At 39.7% G+C, this 17,286-nt stretch overlaps 2 protein-coding genes across 2 annotated transcripts in view; both read right to left on the reverse strand.

The window, feature by feature from the left end:
- Positions 1 to 3,770: 3,770 nt before the first annotated feature.
- Positions 3,771 to 10,659, reverse strand: gpr17 (G protein-coupled receptor 17). The gene is made up of 2 exons (XM_028445175.1): positions 10,495 to 10,659; positions 3,771 to 5,303 (listed from the first exon to the last, which is right to left on the reverse strand). Exon 2 carries the CDS (start codon positions 5,293 to 5,295, stop codon positions 4,285 to 4,287), a length of 1,011 nt encoding a protein of 336 aa, XP_028300976.1. The 5' UTR covers positions 5,296 to 5,303; positions 10,495 to 10,659; the 3' UTR covers positions 3,771 to 4,284.
- Positions 10,660 to 16,317: 5,658 nt separating this feature from the next.
- The window catches only part of myo7ba (myosin VIIBa), a 53,211-nt gene continuing 52,242 nt past the window's right edge, over positions 16,318 to 17,286 (reverse strand). Inside the window, exon 48 of the mRNA XM_028445124.1 lies at positions 16,318 to 17,062. Within this exon, the coding sequence (XP_028300925.1) occupies positions 16,967 to 17,062 (96 nt within the window). The 3' untranslated portion in view covers positions 16,318 to 16,966. The remainder of the gene's footprint in view (positions 17,063 to 17,286) is intronic.

Raw genomic sequence — 17,286 nt, forward strand, 5'->3', positions numbered from 1 at the left:
CTAAATCATGCACACTAGAAATGCTTCTCACATTACTCTACTTATTAACCAGCACATGTCGACCTTTGGTGTGCACGCTGAAGTGAAACAATGACGGTAAAAGTTGGGATATAAAAACCTGAAAGTAATAAATATAACTGAGATTCTTCTTTTCCAAATGGGCAAATGTATTAACAGTGAACATATCTATGGTTCATAAGATTCTTTAAGTTAGAAACTGAAATAATGTAGAACTCTGTGCAATAACTGGTAGTGAGAACAGTGTTTTAATCCTTATGCAATACACACATTCAGGAAGTCCAAGGTTAATGTTGGTTTTCATGTGATGGACAGGAAGTGTTGCAAAAATAAAAGACGAGCTGCTCGTAAAACCACAGAATGTATCACAAGTGTGATCTTAAGTCTCATTTAAACTTCAGAGCTTTCAGTTCCAGCTTCTTTAAATAAGTGTTCTTTACATCGACATGACCAAAGTTGTACCTTTGCATCTATCACAAGTTGAACAACAAAACAAAACAAAGTAGAAAAGAGAAGAGACTTTAAAAGAATGCAAATGAGGAATTTGTTCAAAAGAAACTTCTTTTTTTTATTGTTGCATGAGAAAAAAAGTTCTTAGAGCACAATGACCTCAGAGACTAAAAGTCTGGTTACACAAAAATGTATTTAGTCAAACTGACTTTGAACACTACACAACAATCCTCAATAGCTTGCCTTTAAATAGTGAAAGAGAAATTGTTAACATGTTTAAAGCAGGATAATAAGCAGTTATACACGAACAAAGGGGATTTGTCAAGCTTAAACAGAGTAAAGAGCGCTGCAGTCCGTAAACAATTATTATACACCCATGATGGCCCCAGGGACAACAATTAGCTATAACAAATTCAATTTTGCTCAAAAACTTGATTTTTGGAAGAAGCAAAATGTTTAATCACAGAAGAGTGGGACCGATACAAAATTTAGCTGGTCGTAATTTTATGGCTGAATGTTGTATTCATCAAATGACCACCAAAAATACAAAAAAGTCTGTAAAACCTCATAAACAATTAACACAATAACCTCAACATCTTTAAGTGAAATTTGTCTTGGAAACGGTCTGTGACTAAAAAAACTACAACAAGAAGTCAATAAACTGTCAATATACGTAGATACTCGTTTTTTATAAACTAAAGTTGGTAACTAAAAGCACGATGCTGCAATTTGTGTTTTAGCCTTATGTTAGCCCATTAGCTACTTCATCATCTTCAGGCTACAACAAATGTATACACATATTTATGTTGAGTATTCTGTTAATGTCTCAGTTTTGTTGTATTGTTTAAAAAAACTGTAAAAAAGCTGCTTTGAAGTTTTGTTCCTGTGCTAACAGTTAGCTTGTGTCTATTTGTTGTATGTTATGCTAATTTATATGATCTGTTTAATTTTGACTAAGAAGCCCAAATAATATTAAATGTGAGGGACCGGTGTTGGTCAAATGTTGACGATTCCAAAGACATTTATTACACAAATTAAAAACTGTATTATTCATCTTTAAATCTATCATCTATTGTTCATTCATTTGATGGGTTGGTTTCACTTTGTGTGTTTTGTGAGTGAAAAACTAAATAGTCAGGAGAAATAGTTTAATTAGCATGCTCTGTTAGCCGTTAGCTAAATGAGCCTCTGTTTTGCTAGCTTTAGTAGCAGAGGCTACATACCTGAGCTCTATTCTATTTCATCTGTAACACTTTTTTGGTGTTATAGAACGGGCCAAAGTCTCATGATCAGTTTTTAAAACAAGTTAAAAGATCAATGAAGTAAAAAAAAAAAAAAAAAAAAAAAAAAGAAGCAGACTTAGAGCAATCAAATGCTCAGTTGGAATAAAAATTCCCTGAAAATAGTTTGAAATCATTTACAATTCATGGATTTCTGTTAAAACCAATAATGATTTACTGATACATTGAACTTCAACAATGCAGCTAGTATAATATGCAGTATAAACTTAATGTCATAAGTGTTATTATCTTAAACAAAACTACACTGTAGGCAATTTTTTAATCACTTTATAGCACAAAATTTTATATAAAAATTTGATTCTAATAAAAAAATAAAGAGAAAAAAGCATAAAAAAGCAAACAATATTTAATGACTATTTACATTATTTTAATATTATTTTGGTGCTCGAGTTCAGAAACACCTTTTAAAAGATGCAACCTGAAAGCAGGTATCACACTTAGTTGTCTAAAATAACCAGATCCAGCTGGGATAGACCTGTGGATATCAAAACCTGTACCCACAATACACTGGTAGATGGAAAAACATTAGTTCAGCAAATACTGTTTGAAAAAAGTGTTAGAAAGTAGTAATATCATGACATCGGATATAATATTCACCAATACAAGGCAAAATAAAAGAAAAATAAATGTGAACTTTAAAGTGAACACAATTATGCAATAAAATAATGCAATTTATTTAATTGCAATAACAAAATAATAATAATAAAATGCATTGCTGTCTAAAAAAAGATTGCACTTCTTGTAGTGTTGACCTTTGACAGCATGTGCAGACAAGTAAAAAAAATAATAATAAGAATGAAGTAAATACAATAGACTGGAAGTGCTTGTGTTTAATTTTAAACAGCTGAATACTTAAAGCTGCAGTATGTAGAATCCTCTCTCTGCTCCTTTAGCGGTTTCTTTTGTGAATGCTTTTAGCAACTTTTTTCTCATCAGAGACTAGTGACAAATGTATGGACTTTATCTTGTGTTATTGGATTTTTTTCTGGTGTTTTAGAGACTCAAATGCATGTATCACTCTGTAGTTATCCCTTCAGTTTTCGTATCCAGTATGAAGTTCTTATTATTGTGTTTAGAGCCTTGCATGGTCAAGTTCCAGCTTATGTCACTGAGCTGCTGAGACCTTATAATACCAACAGGTCCCTGAGGTCCTCCGACCAGGGTGTGCTGGTTGTTCCTTACACAAGGTTAAAAACCAACGGTAACTGTGCCTTTGAGGTTGTGGCTCCTAAAACTTGGAAATGGTTTTCCCCCAGAACTGAGAGCCCTGACCTCTGTGGACATTTTTAAAAGCAGCTGAAGACCTATGTGTTCAGACTTGCCTTTGTCTAACCTGTCTGTATTTTGCATTGTGACTGTTCTTGTATTAACTCTGTTTTATTTCTCTGATTGTGAAGCACTTTGTGGCGTTTCTGCTCTTGAAAAGTGCTATATAAATAAATGTTTTCTTACTTACTGTTCTGAGCAGCGGCTGCTGCCGTTGGCTCGTCTCCGCTACAAGCTTTCACAGTGATCTCAGCTGCCGCTCAGGGCAGAGTGACAACCATCGCTCTGCATCCAGACTGTAACATGAATTCACCTTAAATAAGCTTCTCTTAGGTTTACACGCAATGTATCCTACTGTTCTCTCTGTCCCCCTGAGACCAGTGTGTGCGGCGGACCCTCAGCAGTCATTGGGATCCGCGAGGACGCAAAGTGGTCCATTCCACCTCAGTGTTTGTGATTTTATTCTGTTGCTTCTCCACCTCAGTTTGCCTTTTTCTGCTTGATTTGCTGTATAACTGTTGTGCCTTACACCACGATAGAGTCTTGTGCTGGCCATTGCACTTTTACTACCGCTGGTACTTGAAAGCGCCTGACTTCAGTTGAGCAACCAATAGTAACGCCCGAAACAGCCCATGGAGAACACGTGTTTGTAGAAAAATCTCTGCTTGGCTGACATCCAGCGTACATGCTCCTGGATTTCTAAACTTCCTTTACAGAGCCAGGAGAAAGAGAAGAGATTCACTGTCCACTCAGAACACTGTATTACAATATGCTCAAAGATAATTATGGATTTTTGACCAAATGACGCCAAAAAAAACATACATACTGCAGCTTTAAGTGATTGTTGCAAAGCAGACTTGAGTAAATGTTAAACTTATTGAATCATCCAAAAAATCTGTAGAAAGTTTAAATAGATTTCTTAAAGTGGAGAAGAAATCCTTGGTTCATTTTTATGCTGATGATGTTACAGTAGTTGTGTCAAACTTTCAAATTACCTTCAAAATTAAGAAACAGGCATCTGCAGGTATTTTCTTATTTTTTAAAAGACATCTTGGTCTCCTGTGTTCTGTTTGTGGCCTTGACACCTTCTAATAAGATACAGCATATGTTACAGTCTTTATGAAGTCAATGCTTTATCTATCTGATTGATACTGGGAGCATTAAAGGCCAAAACGCCAGTCAGCATAGGTTATTCAAATAATTACGGTAGTGTTTTTCTGTTTCAGGTTCAGATCCAGAGTTTTCTACCTCAGAACTCTGACTTGGCACTCAGAGAACTCTCACGGGTTCCCTTTAGATCTCCACTGGTGGCTCCTGACATCCCTGACTTGTCTTTGCAGAGTAATCGCCTGAGCGTGCCACGAAATTTCTCCGCCCCAAAGAGGTAGACGAGCGGGTCCAGGGCCCCGTTCAGGCAGGTGAGGGAGGAGGTGAGTCGGTTGGCCAGGCTCAGGCCTCGGCGAGTCTCACAGGTGATGCTGAGGTGGTTGTAGCCCAGGATGAAGGTGGCCCTGCTCATGTGATACGGTAGAAAACAGACGACGTAGATGAGCATGACCAGGCCGATGGTGCGCAGGGCCCTCAGCTTCAGGGCCGGTTCTAACCTGGAGCCTTTGTACAGGCTGTGGATGATAAGTAGGTAACATGACAGTGTGGTGAGGAAAGGGGGCGTAAAGGCCACTGCCAGTGAGATCAATGCGTTGCCCGAAGCTTTCTCTCTGTAAAGCTGCAAACACACGGTGGTGTTGTCCACCTGTACGGTCTGGTAGGTGACGAGCAGCGGAGCCATGGAGATGGTTACCAAGATCCACAGAGAGAAGCTGATGATGTGAGCATAGCGACAACGACGGACATTCAAAGACCTCACGGCATGAACCACAGCCAGATAGCGATCTCCTGCCACGCAGGCCAGGAAGTACAGGCTGGCGTACATGTTGACGTAAAACAAAAAGCCCACCACTCGGCACGGCACCTCGCCAAAGGGCCAGTGGCCCCCGGTGAAATGGTAGATTGCCCTGAGAGGAAGAATGATGACGTAGGACAGGTCGGCCACGGCCAGATGGACCAAGAAGATGTTAGAGGGAGAACAAGAACCACGCTGGTGGGAGAAGATCCACAAAGCCAAACTGTTGCCACCCAGTGCCAGGAGGAAGACCACCATGTAGTAGCACCCAAACAGCTGGTTCTCAATGGGCGTGTCCACTGACACGCAGCTCTCTGATGACTCATTGGTTGATAGCAGAGTCGTAGACGACTCCATTTTAAATGCTGATGAGAAAAAGAAAGAAGACAGAGAAACAGTGATTTAAAAAAAAATGTGGCACGAATGAGTAAATTTTTCAACCATTTCTGTCCCTTTGGATACAAATGTTTGAAACACATTAATTTTTCTACAGTGATTGAAAAGCAAACATATTTGCTTCATATTTGTTTTCTATATTTGCTCAGTCTGATCAGCGGTGCATCTGCCTGTACCAGAGTATTAAAGAGAGAACAAACGTACAGCAAGGAAAGGAGGATCACTCCTACACTGAGTCATACCAAACATATATATTTTAAATTTAGAGACTAAGGGGTTTACAACCAGCCACCAGCCATGGGAGGGGCACACGTCACAGTAGTCCGTCATACAGTGGCTGATTGACAGGTGAAGCCGCGGTAGTTGGAGACGATAGAAAGAAAAGCAAAATGAATAATTCAGTGAAGTCACTCACATTAAGAGCTTTGGAGAGGAGAACATATAAGGTGAAGCAGAGCTCGGCCCTGATCAGCCCAACATCATTCATCAGCAGTCCATACACACTCGGCCTTTTTCCAGAACCTGGTTTAGAATGAAGTGAATTAAGAGGCTAATGCGTTATTTTGCTTTCCCTGCCTTTTTTTTTCAAACATCACTATCAGACCCAGCATGGATAAAGAGTACGGGTATGACCGTTTTAAAAAGCACTTCTCAGAAATGACAGAGAAACATGAACAAACAAAATGTGATGATTTCAAATCTATCTTGAACATGTTCATATTTTGTAAACTAGGTCTTAAAATATATTTTGTCAGGTCTTAAATTATGTAGTACATTTACCACTTCATTTGTCATCCTTTTTTTAAAAAAATGAATTACTTGTTAAACAAACTAAAACTGGAAAAAAAAAAATCTGAAAAAAAAATTATGATAAAAACAAATTACATTTCAGAACGTATAATAACCCTGATACACACTCACCCACTCTATTGAATGAACTACATTTGTTCTTGCTTGTTTATGGGTTATGATACATTTGGTTTGTTTGAAAGCAGTTCTGTGACTGCAATTTTCCTTACCTATTTGTTCAAAGCTGCACAAACTGATTTTGGTGTATGTCTATTTTTGAGTTGTAGCCCCCCCGCACCCCCCCTCTGGAGAAAAATGCTCCAGCCGCCAACGCATTAAAGAGAATGTGAGCCAAGTTTTAAGTGAGGAAACATTTGTGTGGGTTTTATGTTTGTTCTCTATTATGAGAATTTTGGCTCACTTCATTTAGGGTGAAGCTCATCCTTTGGGACTTAACATTGTTTTCAACTATTCTGACACACCTTAAAAATACTCGCCCACTCCTTGTTTCACATTTAAAATACTGCCAGCGACCACTCCTTCCTTTTCTTTATTTCATCAGAATTTTGATTTCGTCAAACATCCAGGCCTGGGCGTGGAATCAGCGGCACAATCTGAGGCAGTGAAGTAAATGAGTAAATCCTGCATAAAGTGAATTGATATTTAGTGACAGTAGGATTTGAACATAAAGAGGCCACTAAGATTCCTGTGTTTGACACAGACTGTCTCCTATTCTGATGGATCAGTTCTCATGTGGACTATCTTAAAAGGCTGCTTGATTCTCCATTCATACACAAGATGTTGATCTGTTTACACATTCCATATCATGCTTGTGATCACTTTGGAACATTTATTTTGTATAAAGCCCAGAGGAGAGATTCCTACCTCATGCATTTCATCAGTTTGTACCTAACTGGCCACGTTTACATGATGTTTTTTTTTTAATTTGTAATTAATTATTCTGATTGAAATTATTCTGAATTAAAGTATTCTACTTTGTGTTTACATGGAAATAGTAATTCCAAATTGAGGTTTACATGGAAAACAGGTTTATTTGATTCTGCTTTAGGTCTGGGGTTTGGGAAGGGTTCTGATTGGACAAGGGGCGAACATGACGTATCACTTCTACTGGGAAAAAACACAACAAACCTTTTGTTTTTGGCTACAATTTAGGAGACCACATAATAAGGACTGTTTTCACTTTCATTTTGATTGTAGTTTTGAAGCGACAGCTCGACATTAACAAACTGTTTCACTTTTATCAGCTGAGGAGGATAAAGGAGATAGAAGATACTTTGGCTAATCAAAGCCAGCGTTTAGTGAAAGAGGATTAACGTTTGGAATTACCATTTTCATTTGGAAGTGTTTACAAGGTCAGTTTAAAGAGGATTTAACTTTTATTCAGAATTTAAGCTCAAGTAAAGCGCTCATGTAAACATGGCCACTGATAGATTTTTTTCTTCACTTTCCCAAAGAAATTGAAGTAAAACCTTAAAGACAAACCTGTTTTGACTCAAAACCTTTGTTTTCTACAATCGGGAATGTTTAGTACATTTTTCAGCCACAAAACTGACAAGGCTTTTGGATTTAATGCCTTTCTTTGATGGCGTTAAATCTCTGTTCAGCCGCTCGCTTTAGGTCTTCCTAAAGACCAGCGGGATGTGGCAGAGCTTCCCTTTTCACTCAGCTATGTGGGAGCCACGAGGGAGAGCATTTCTCATCCAGGAAAGGCTCAGCTTCTGTGAATGCAGCGAGTGTAGGTCAGCACCACCAGTACCAATTCCACCCCTGTATACACCCCGGGAGGAAAAACGGGCTAAGCTCCCAGTTGGCAAAGCAAAGCCAGAGCGTCTGAATGGGAAGGGTTTCCTAAATACAGATCTTTGAGGGATAATCCTGGAGGGAAACTACCCCAAAACACCCCCTAAACACTGTGATGTGAAGAGGAGGCGGGGCCTGAATAAGTGGCCTGACTGCTGAGCTGGTTGGAGGTCAGGTAAGCTGAGACACTTGACTCTCTATAGTTCAGGTCACTGAGTTCTTCAGTGTTTGGAATAATAACAAGTGTGGATGGATGTCAAGTTCACCAAAGTCTCTAAAACTTCAGTTTTCATTGTACAGCAAAGAACTTGGTAACACTTTACAATAAGGGTTCCGTATTAATACATTATAAAGCATTAATTAACATTTTATTAATAAGTTTTTAATCATTATATTGTATTACCTAATATTAAAGGTAGAGTGGACAATGTTTTTTTGGCTTCTAATTCCGTGTGGATCATCTACTATTGGTCCTCCTAGTTGTCAATCATTCTGGTGATATGTTTACGTAGCAACGTGGTACGTGCTTGTGCTCGGTGAGCACCAGATCCTTTGAAAATGGATCAGCGATGCCGACTCCAGCTTGTAAACAGAGTGTTGCATGTGCAGAGGGTGTTTCTTTTGAAACTTACAGAAAATCGTCCACTATACCTTTAATAAACATATCAGTTAATGCATTAATCAGCTGTTTATTAATGTTTACTGCACAGAGTTAATCAAAACATTATTAAGCAATAAGCATTGACAAAGTTACATAACGCAATTACTTATCGTTATATATGCATACTTAATATGCAATAAATAATATATTAGCAAAACGCAATAACGTCTCTAGTAATCATTTGCTTATGGTGTTTATTAAGTATGGTGTTACATAACATTAGCATCAAAAGCCAAAAAGCAATTACTGATGTTCACTATAATGCTTATGAGGGACTTCTATACATTTATTAAGGTTTATGTCAACTTATTAATGCATTAACTGATATGTTATTTATTGTTAGGTAATATATTATAATGAATATTAATATAATAATAAACTGTTAACGTTTAATTATAATTAAGGGACCCTAATTACAAAGTGTTACCAAGACTTTTTATTATGTAAAACATGAATGTCCTCTATTAATAACTGGAAAAATCAATAGAAACCAACAAACCTTTATTATTATTTTTATTATTATTATTATTATTATTTATTTTTTTTTTAAGCTCCACGTGAACACAGTAAAGTTACATTAGGTCTTAGTCAATCTGCTTATGTTACCATGGCAGCCAGGATGCTTTTCAGGATTAGTTCAACTTCAAAAACATTTGAAACTCAAAGAATGGACTGGATTCACATTGAAAATGTGATACATTTATGGCCCTATTTCTATATGTGTGAGTTAAAAGCATACGTTGATGTGATGATCTTTGAATCAGGAGCGGAGTGGGAAGGGACCGTCTACAAAGTGCAACACTCAAGTCAATAACTTAACTGTCCTATAATAATGTAAATATGTAAATCATGTGAAAAGTTCAACAGGTGATGCTGATTAGACCACAACAGATTTTAAAGAAAATGAAGCTTTCTGAAAATCTTAATAAATATGTATTTGTAAATAATCATCACTACTTTTATTAATTAATGATAACTTATTCAAGAATCCCTCTAGGACCCTGAAAACAACAGAAAGTCTTGAGTAAGTCTACCACTTTTCAGGTTTTTCAAAAAAAAAAAAATTTAAAAATAAACCTCCATTAATACTGTAATTAATTAGGAACAATTCAAAGTCAAAACATGTCTTGAGATCAAAGTAAATTTCAAAGTAAATTTCCTGAAAAAAAAACATTAATTAGCAATAACTTCTGAAGATGTGAAAATATTCATGATACACACGGAAAAAAACAACCTTTGTAGCAAAATCAAAGTACATTTAAAAAGTTGTAAGTGGTTTTAATAGTGATCTTTATCGCACTAATGAAATATTTACACATGAAAATCCGTGTTCTACACATGCTAAAAGAAAATATCAACGTAAGAGTAAAGTAACCTAATGAAGATGCTCAATGCTTTTCCTTGTACTACAGTGTACTTCACAGAAGTTATTGAGCGTTATTTACAGTATTTCAAATGACAGAAAAGTATCCAAATCAGAGAAAGTGTTTTTTATTTTTTTTTATTTTTAATTTGGCCGTCATAGTTACAGAGAGACTTATCAAAGACTGTAAGTGTTTTCTTTTTTTTTGGAGTAATTTTTGAAGCAGTTATTACCAATGAATTACAGTTGTGATGATTATTTCTTGTAAAGAAAACGGGTCTAAATAATGTTCTGTGTTACACAGAGGCAGACATCATGAGATAAAGGTGGCAAAAGGTGTTTTTGGAATGCCAAATGTTTCTTATTTCAAATCAAGGTTGAAAAAAAGGTTAAAAAAAGGTTAAAAACAACTAGAAAATCATGTATCAAGTGGATACAATAATGCCAAAGAAAACTGTGAACTTGAGGATTCTGATGAATAAGTATCACAGAAACTAATAAAAAAGTAAACAAAAAAAGGACTTACCAGATCTCCTGAGAGGATGGAAAAGTAACCTTGTTAAAAAAAAGTGTCCAGCAGTGAGGAGCAGGGATCAGAGTGTAGCAGCAGGAGCAGCAGGAGGAGGACGAAGATAAGGAGGAGGAGGAGGAAGATAAGGAGGAGGAGAACTGCTGCTCAGGCGTGAGGAACGCTGTCCTATAATCTCCTTTCTCTGACTCAAGATGTTCTTGGGAATGAGACTGTAGCTCTTTTTGTGTCTGAACAAATTTGATAAGAGACACGGCAGCCCCCGTTGGGAGTGTTTAGGTTTGAACTCTGACCCCGCCCTTTCTCTCCCCATCCCTCCAGCTCAGAGAGCCACTTGTGTGCTCCACAATAGCCTGAGTCAGAATAAGCAGCGCACTTTAGCAGCAGGAAAGAAGAATGGCATGCCTCAGTCGCAACCAGTTGTCATGGAAACAGAGCCCTGTCCTGCACCAAGACCGCCCCCCCAGCCATGGATAGAAGATGGACTGCGTTGTTAATTGAGAGCTGTATGCCTAAACTTCACTGAGATGATCTTTTGTAGATAGTTTAGTTCTAAAGAGGCCCCCGGCGTCCCCTATAGGAGAGCAGGAGTGTGTGTGTGTGGAAACAGAGGCCCTTGTTACCCCCACCCCCCACCCGGGGGCATCTTGAATTGGAATTCCCAAAATAATCAGTCCCATAGCCGTGGGACAGATGTGGAGAGCAGAGCCGCTGGCTGAAGAGAGATAATATTTCTTTCACACACAGACTTCACAGCTGTGCATCGGACACATCGTCCCTTTTCTGCTCACTGTCTTTGATTGGCTAATGTGATTGTGCAGAGCTGAATGAAGCCACTATCTGTGCATCACTAGCCTGTTAGTTTACTGCCAGCAGCATGTTAAGGCTTTTGTTCACTGTCTCACTTTGGTCTGTTGTGTGTCTTGCAGTCTGAGTGCTCAACATCGTAAATATATTAAGTGAAAAACATTGACACGCCTTTCTTTGTGACTTTTGCATTGACCCTCTGAGTTTACAGGAATGTAAACAAACAAGAGTAGAAGAAGAAGAAGAAGAAGAAGAAGAAGAAGAAGAAGAAGAAGAAGAAGAAGAAGAAGAAGAAGAAGAAGAAGAAGGAAGTGGATAGACACTTGCGATGCTAAGCAAAAACAAACGCGCTGCTTTGGCAATTTGTGCCATTCTCTGCAGAAAAGCTTCAAAAAAGAAAAGGCGGCGATGTGTGGTGGACCAGCAACTGGCTGGACAGATGTGAATAGTACGGTCTGTGATTTTTTTCCAGTCAACACAGCCATGTTTTAACTTTTTGCGGAGCAAGGCAAGTGTTGACTGACAAATGTATTTGTTTTGTTTCCTTTCCAAAATATCCTATCGTTATTGTGAACCCTCTATCGTCCCACCTCTAGCAGTAATGCATCCTTACATGATGCCGAAATACTTTTATTCACCAAAACAATCCAAATGAAACTATCAACCAAGATGGCGCCGCGGATGCTTACCTCGGTACTGCGCTCTCTCGTAGTTGTTACGTTTTTTTTCTTTTTTGTAGTTTCTTGCTCCCCTTCTCTGGTCTCTTTCACCAGAGAAGAACTTATAAACGTTGGACAGTCCTCTGCTGATCTTTTTTCACCGGTTCTCATTGAACCAGAAAGTTATGCGGAGATTCTCACCGGAGGAGCAGCAGCTCTCTATGGAATTTGCAGGAGACGCCGCAGACGCAGACGGGGTAAACGAGCAGGCGCGCTTGTCAAACTGAGGCAGCGGGGATTACGCACTGCGCTTCCATCCATTCACCTGGCGAATGTCCGCTCTCTGGCAAATAAAATGGATGAACTGCTGCTCCTAAACACCAGAAACTCGGACTTTTGCAGATTCACCGCCCTGTGTTTTACTGAAACCTGGCTCAGTGAACTCATCCCGGACAACTCTCTACATCTACCGGACTTTCAGCTCCTCGGAGCGGACCGCGTAAAAGAGCTCTCTGGGTAGACGAGGGGAGGCGGAATATGCTTTTACATTAACCAAGGTTAGTGTACAGATGTCACAGTGTTGAAGCAGACGTGTAGCCCTAATCTGGAGAGTTTTTTCTTAAACTGTAAACCGTTTTATTCTCCGCGGGAGTTCTCCTCGTTTGTAATGGTCGGTGTTTACATCCCACCTCAGACTTGTGTAACAGAGGCGTTACAGCACCTGGCCGACCAGATATGAGACGTGGAGAAAAAACATCCTGACTCTTTGCTTATCATTCTCGGGGATTTTAGCAGAGCAAATCTAACCCACGAACTCCCTAAATACAGACAACATATAAAGTGCCCCACCAGGGGTGCTAACACACTGGACCACTGCTACACTGCAATAAGGGATTCATATCACTCTGTTCCCCGTGCAGCTTTGGGGCTCTCTGATCACTGTCTGATTCACCTCATCCCGACCTACAGGCATAAGTTTAAATCTGCTAAACCTGTGGTAAGGACTGTAAAGAAATGGACAGAGGAGTCAAAGCAGGAGTTACAGGACTGCTTTGACTGCACTGATTGGAGTGTTTTTGAAGCTGCATCAGACAACCTAGATGAACTGACTGACACTGTGACATCTTACATCAGCTTCTGTGAGGACATGTGTGTGCAGACCAAGACTTTCTGCACATACAACAACAACAAACCCTGGTTCACACCTCAACTCAGGATGCTGTGTCAGGCTAAGGAGGAAGCCTACTCGAGTGGGGACTGGGTCCTGTTTAAGCAGGCTAAGTACACACTAACCAAGGAGATCAGAGTAGCCAAGAGGTGCTACACTGAGAAGCTAAAACAAAGCTTCTCAAACAAAGTCCCTTCAGAAGTGTGGAAAGGCCTGCGTGAGGCTACCAACTACAGGAAACCCTTCCCCCACCCTGCAGGTAACAATAGACTGGCTGAAGACCTGAATAGCTTTTACTGCAGGTTTTCACACCCACCCCCGAGCTCATTAGCATCAGCCCATCACCTGGACTCTGCCCTTCCTGCTCCCCCCACTTCCCCCCCTACCTCACCCTCTGACCCCCCACCTGCCCTGAAGATCAATGAAAGAGATGTGTGCCAGCTATTCAAGAAACAAATGATCAAAAAGGCTCCAGGACCAGACGGAGTGTCTCCCTCCTGCCTGAAAGCCTGTGCTGAGCAGCTGGCCCCCATCTTCTCACGGATCTTCAATACATCACTGGAGCTGTGTGAAGTACCTTCCTGCTTCAAAAGCTCCAGCATCCACCCAGTCCCAAAGAAACCTGCCATCACAGGACTCAATGACTATCGACCCATTGCCCTGACGTCCGTAGTCATGAAGTCCTTTGAGAGGCTGGTATTGAGCCACCTGAAGGACCTCACAAGACCCCTGCTGGACCCCCTGCAGTTTGCCTATCGGGCAAACAGGTCTGTCGAGGATGCAGTCAACATTGGACTGAACTACATCCTGCACCACCTCGACTCCCCAGGGACCTACGCTAGGATCCTGTTTGTGGATTTCAGCTCTGCGTTCAACACCATCATCCCGGACATCCTTCACCAGAAACTCACCCAGCTCACAGTGCCGGCCTACACCTGTCAGTGGATCACCAACTTCCTGTCTGACAGGAAGCAGCAAGTAAGGCTGGGAAGCATCACATCCAGCACCCGGTCACTCAGCACTGGCGCCCTTCAGGGGTGTGTTCTCTCCCCACTTCTATTCTCCCTCTACACCAATGACTGCACCACAGGGGACCCCTCTGTGAAACTCCTGAAGTTTTCAGACGACACCACCGTCATCGGTCTCATCAGGGATGGGGACGAGTCTGCCTTCAGACGGGAGGTGGAACAGCTCTGGTGCAGTCAGAACCATCTGGAACTGAACCCGCTCAAGACTGTGGAGATGACAGTGGACTTCAGGAGAAATCCCCCCCCACTCACCCCCCTTACCATTCTGAATAGCAAAGTGGCTACCGTGGACTCCTTCAGGTTCCTGGGATCCACAATCTCACAGGACCTGAAGTGGACCTCCCACATAGACACAACCAGGAAAAAGGCACAGCAGAGGATGTACTTCCTGCGTCAGCTGAGGAAGTTCAACCTGCCCCAGGAGCTGCTGATCATGTTCTACACCTCCATCATTCAGTCTGTTCTGTGCACCTCCATCACTGTCTGGTTTGGTTCTACAACCAAACTAGACAGACACAGACTACAACGGATAATCAGGACTGCAGAAAAGATCATTGGTGTTGATCTGCCCTCCATCCAAGACTTATACCTGTCCAGGGTAAGGAAACGGGCAGGTAGCATCACTGCAGACCCCTCCCACCCTGCACACAATCTGTTTAAACTCCTCTCCTCCGGCAGACGCTACAGATCACTGTACGCCAAAACTACCTGCCATAAAAACAGTTTCTTCCCCCAGGCTGTCACTCTGATCAACACTATACAGTCAAAGAGTGTCAGACCTGTTTCTGTTACTGTGAAATAACCTGGAACTAAACATAACAACCCTGGATCAACCTGTCACTGCGAAATGTTCATGGACATAATATTTTCATTTAAATGTTCACCTGCACTACTCATCAATGCACTACTGCACTATTATCTTATTATTATTATTGTATTTTTATTTTATTTGGTTATTATTATTACTATTATTATTATCTTGTTATTTTATTTAGTTTGCACATATTAGTCAAACTACTCTTATATTTATGGTTATACTTCTTCTTTTATTTATTTTTATTTATTTTAGTTGATTGTTATTATTTAATGTTATACTACCTGAGAGAGCACAGGTCACCAAGACAAATTCCTTATGTGTATTCATACACTCTTGGTCAATAAAGTTGATTCTGATTCTGATTTGTTGACTCAAGCAAACATTGCGGTCGGTGTGCTTGTCTGGAAACAGACCAACGTGCTGGAGCAGCCGAGTGCAGAGTCTGACACAGAGTGAAAACTATGAAAAATACACATTCAAGTGTGATTTTTGTGTCTGACACGTGGACATAGCCCTCTGTGTCAACCATCTACACCATGAATCGTGTTTGCATCAGAGGCATGAATACAGCATATAGAGGGTTTTCACCTCTATAGGCAGTAACCTGGATGCGCAGCCATATCGGAGGCACTCAGAGGTAAACACTGTGATGGATAAATGTTTGAAATCACAGAAAAGCATTATAGATGCAAAGGCATACAAGGAAAGACTTGGAAAAGTTAAGGTTTATTAGTGGTGCAGATCCATACGAGTTGCTCCCTCGTCTGTTTCACAGAGATCCTCTGCACTTTATCACAACTGTACTTGGTCCGCGTTATAAAGATCATTACTTGGATGGGAATAAAGCAGCGCGTATATGAAATGACGCACGCCACAATGAATGTGGAGAACCCGTGGAGACGTGCACAGCGTTTAACACAGATTTCACTGTAATAAAGCAGAGAAGATGCTCTTCATCAACAACTTTAATGCACCTTGTGTTTTAATGAGAGAACATATTTAATTTGACTCAGCAGTTAGTTATATTTTATATTGTGCATTGTTGGAATGTCAGTGCTAAATACGTATTTTCACATTTTTTAACCAAGTTTTTCTTTGAATCATTAATTGAATACATTATAAAATTACAATGCTTTAATAGTGAGGTTAGTACACATCCATATAGCCATAAATGTGATTCTACTAATAATTGGCATAAAAATGTTTTTCAATGTTTTGGTTTTTGGCCAAGAATTTTTATTTCGGTGCATCCCTAAAAATGTTAGTGAATGAATAATTACATGTTTATTTCATGCTCTCATTGATGTGTTTAACTTGTCAGAATGATTGAGAAGGCTTTCATTTTCAGGATTGCATGCTTTAATATAACTGTTAAAATGTGCTAAAACTGTTCATAACAACAAATCAAGAATTCTGAATTCAATAAACACGAGGCTCATGACCAAAGATATTCCATTTAAATATCCGACAAATGGGACAGAACGGGATCAGTTATTTGTATTGTCTGGTAGTGGGTGATTTGTGTTTAATGGCTCGCTTTGAGTTTAAATCCCACTGTATATACCAACGTGTATGTGGAGTTTTACTTTGAAAGAATCAAACGCCAAACAAGGTAAAAACAATTCAGCTGTCCTTCAAGTAAAAGAGGAGGTTTTGTTGGAGCTTTTTAGATAATATATTCAAGTAAAGTAACTTCATTCAACAAAACACACCAAATTTAACAAATCCCTTATTTTAAGTTATTTCTATAGTTTTTATTCGTTTATTTAATATTTTACTGTTACTCCTTTGTAAACAATGTTAATGTGACACATTGATGTGGAAATATACATTCCACATTTATGATTAGTGCCTCTGCTAATGAAACAATAAGATAAGAGAATGGTTTTATATACAAACTGAAAGCTGAGCAGTAAATTTTAAAAGCTTTTCTAAATAAAACTCATATGTAGCATTCCTGGTTGTGGCGACATCCACTTCCCACACTGATTCACATGTTGAAGCGCTGATTCCTGGCGTGTGCGGCCTTCCTCTCACTGATGTACATGTTGACATAGGAGCTGATCAGATCATCTATCTTATAGCCCTTTTTGAAAGAAAAACAGAGATGTTAAAAAAGGAAACGGTGACAGACAAAGGCTGCGTCAGAAATAGTCCCTCCTATCTCTTTTCCTATCCACTTTTCCTTAGGAGAAAAGTGTTAGGAGACTTCCTAAAGGAGTTAGGGAAAGGTCACCACCTTGTTTTGACAATCAGACACACTTCCACTATGCGACGTAATAATCCGACAACGGTAAAGGTTGGCAACGT

The sequence above is a fragment of the Gouania willdenowi genome, chromosome 4, assembly GCF_900634775.1.
Source record: "Gouania willdenowi chromosome 4, fGouWil2.1, whole genome shotgun sequence".
NCBI classification, from domain to species: domain Eukaryota; kingdom Metazoa; phylum Chordata; class Actinopteri; order Blenniiformes; family Gobiesocidae; genus Gouania; species Gouania willdenowi.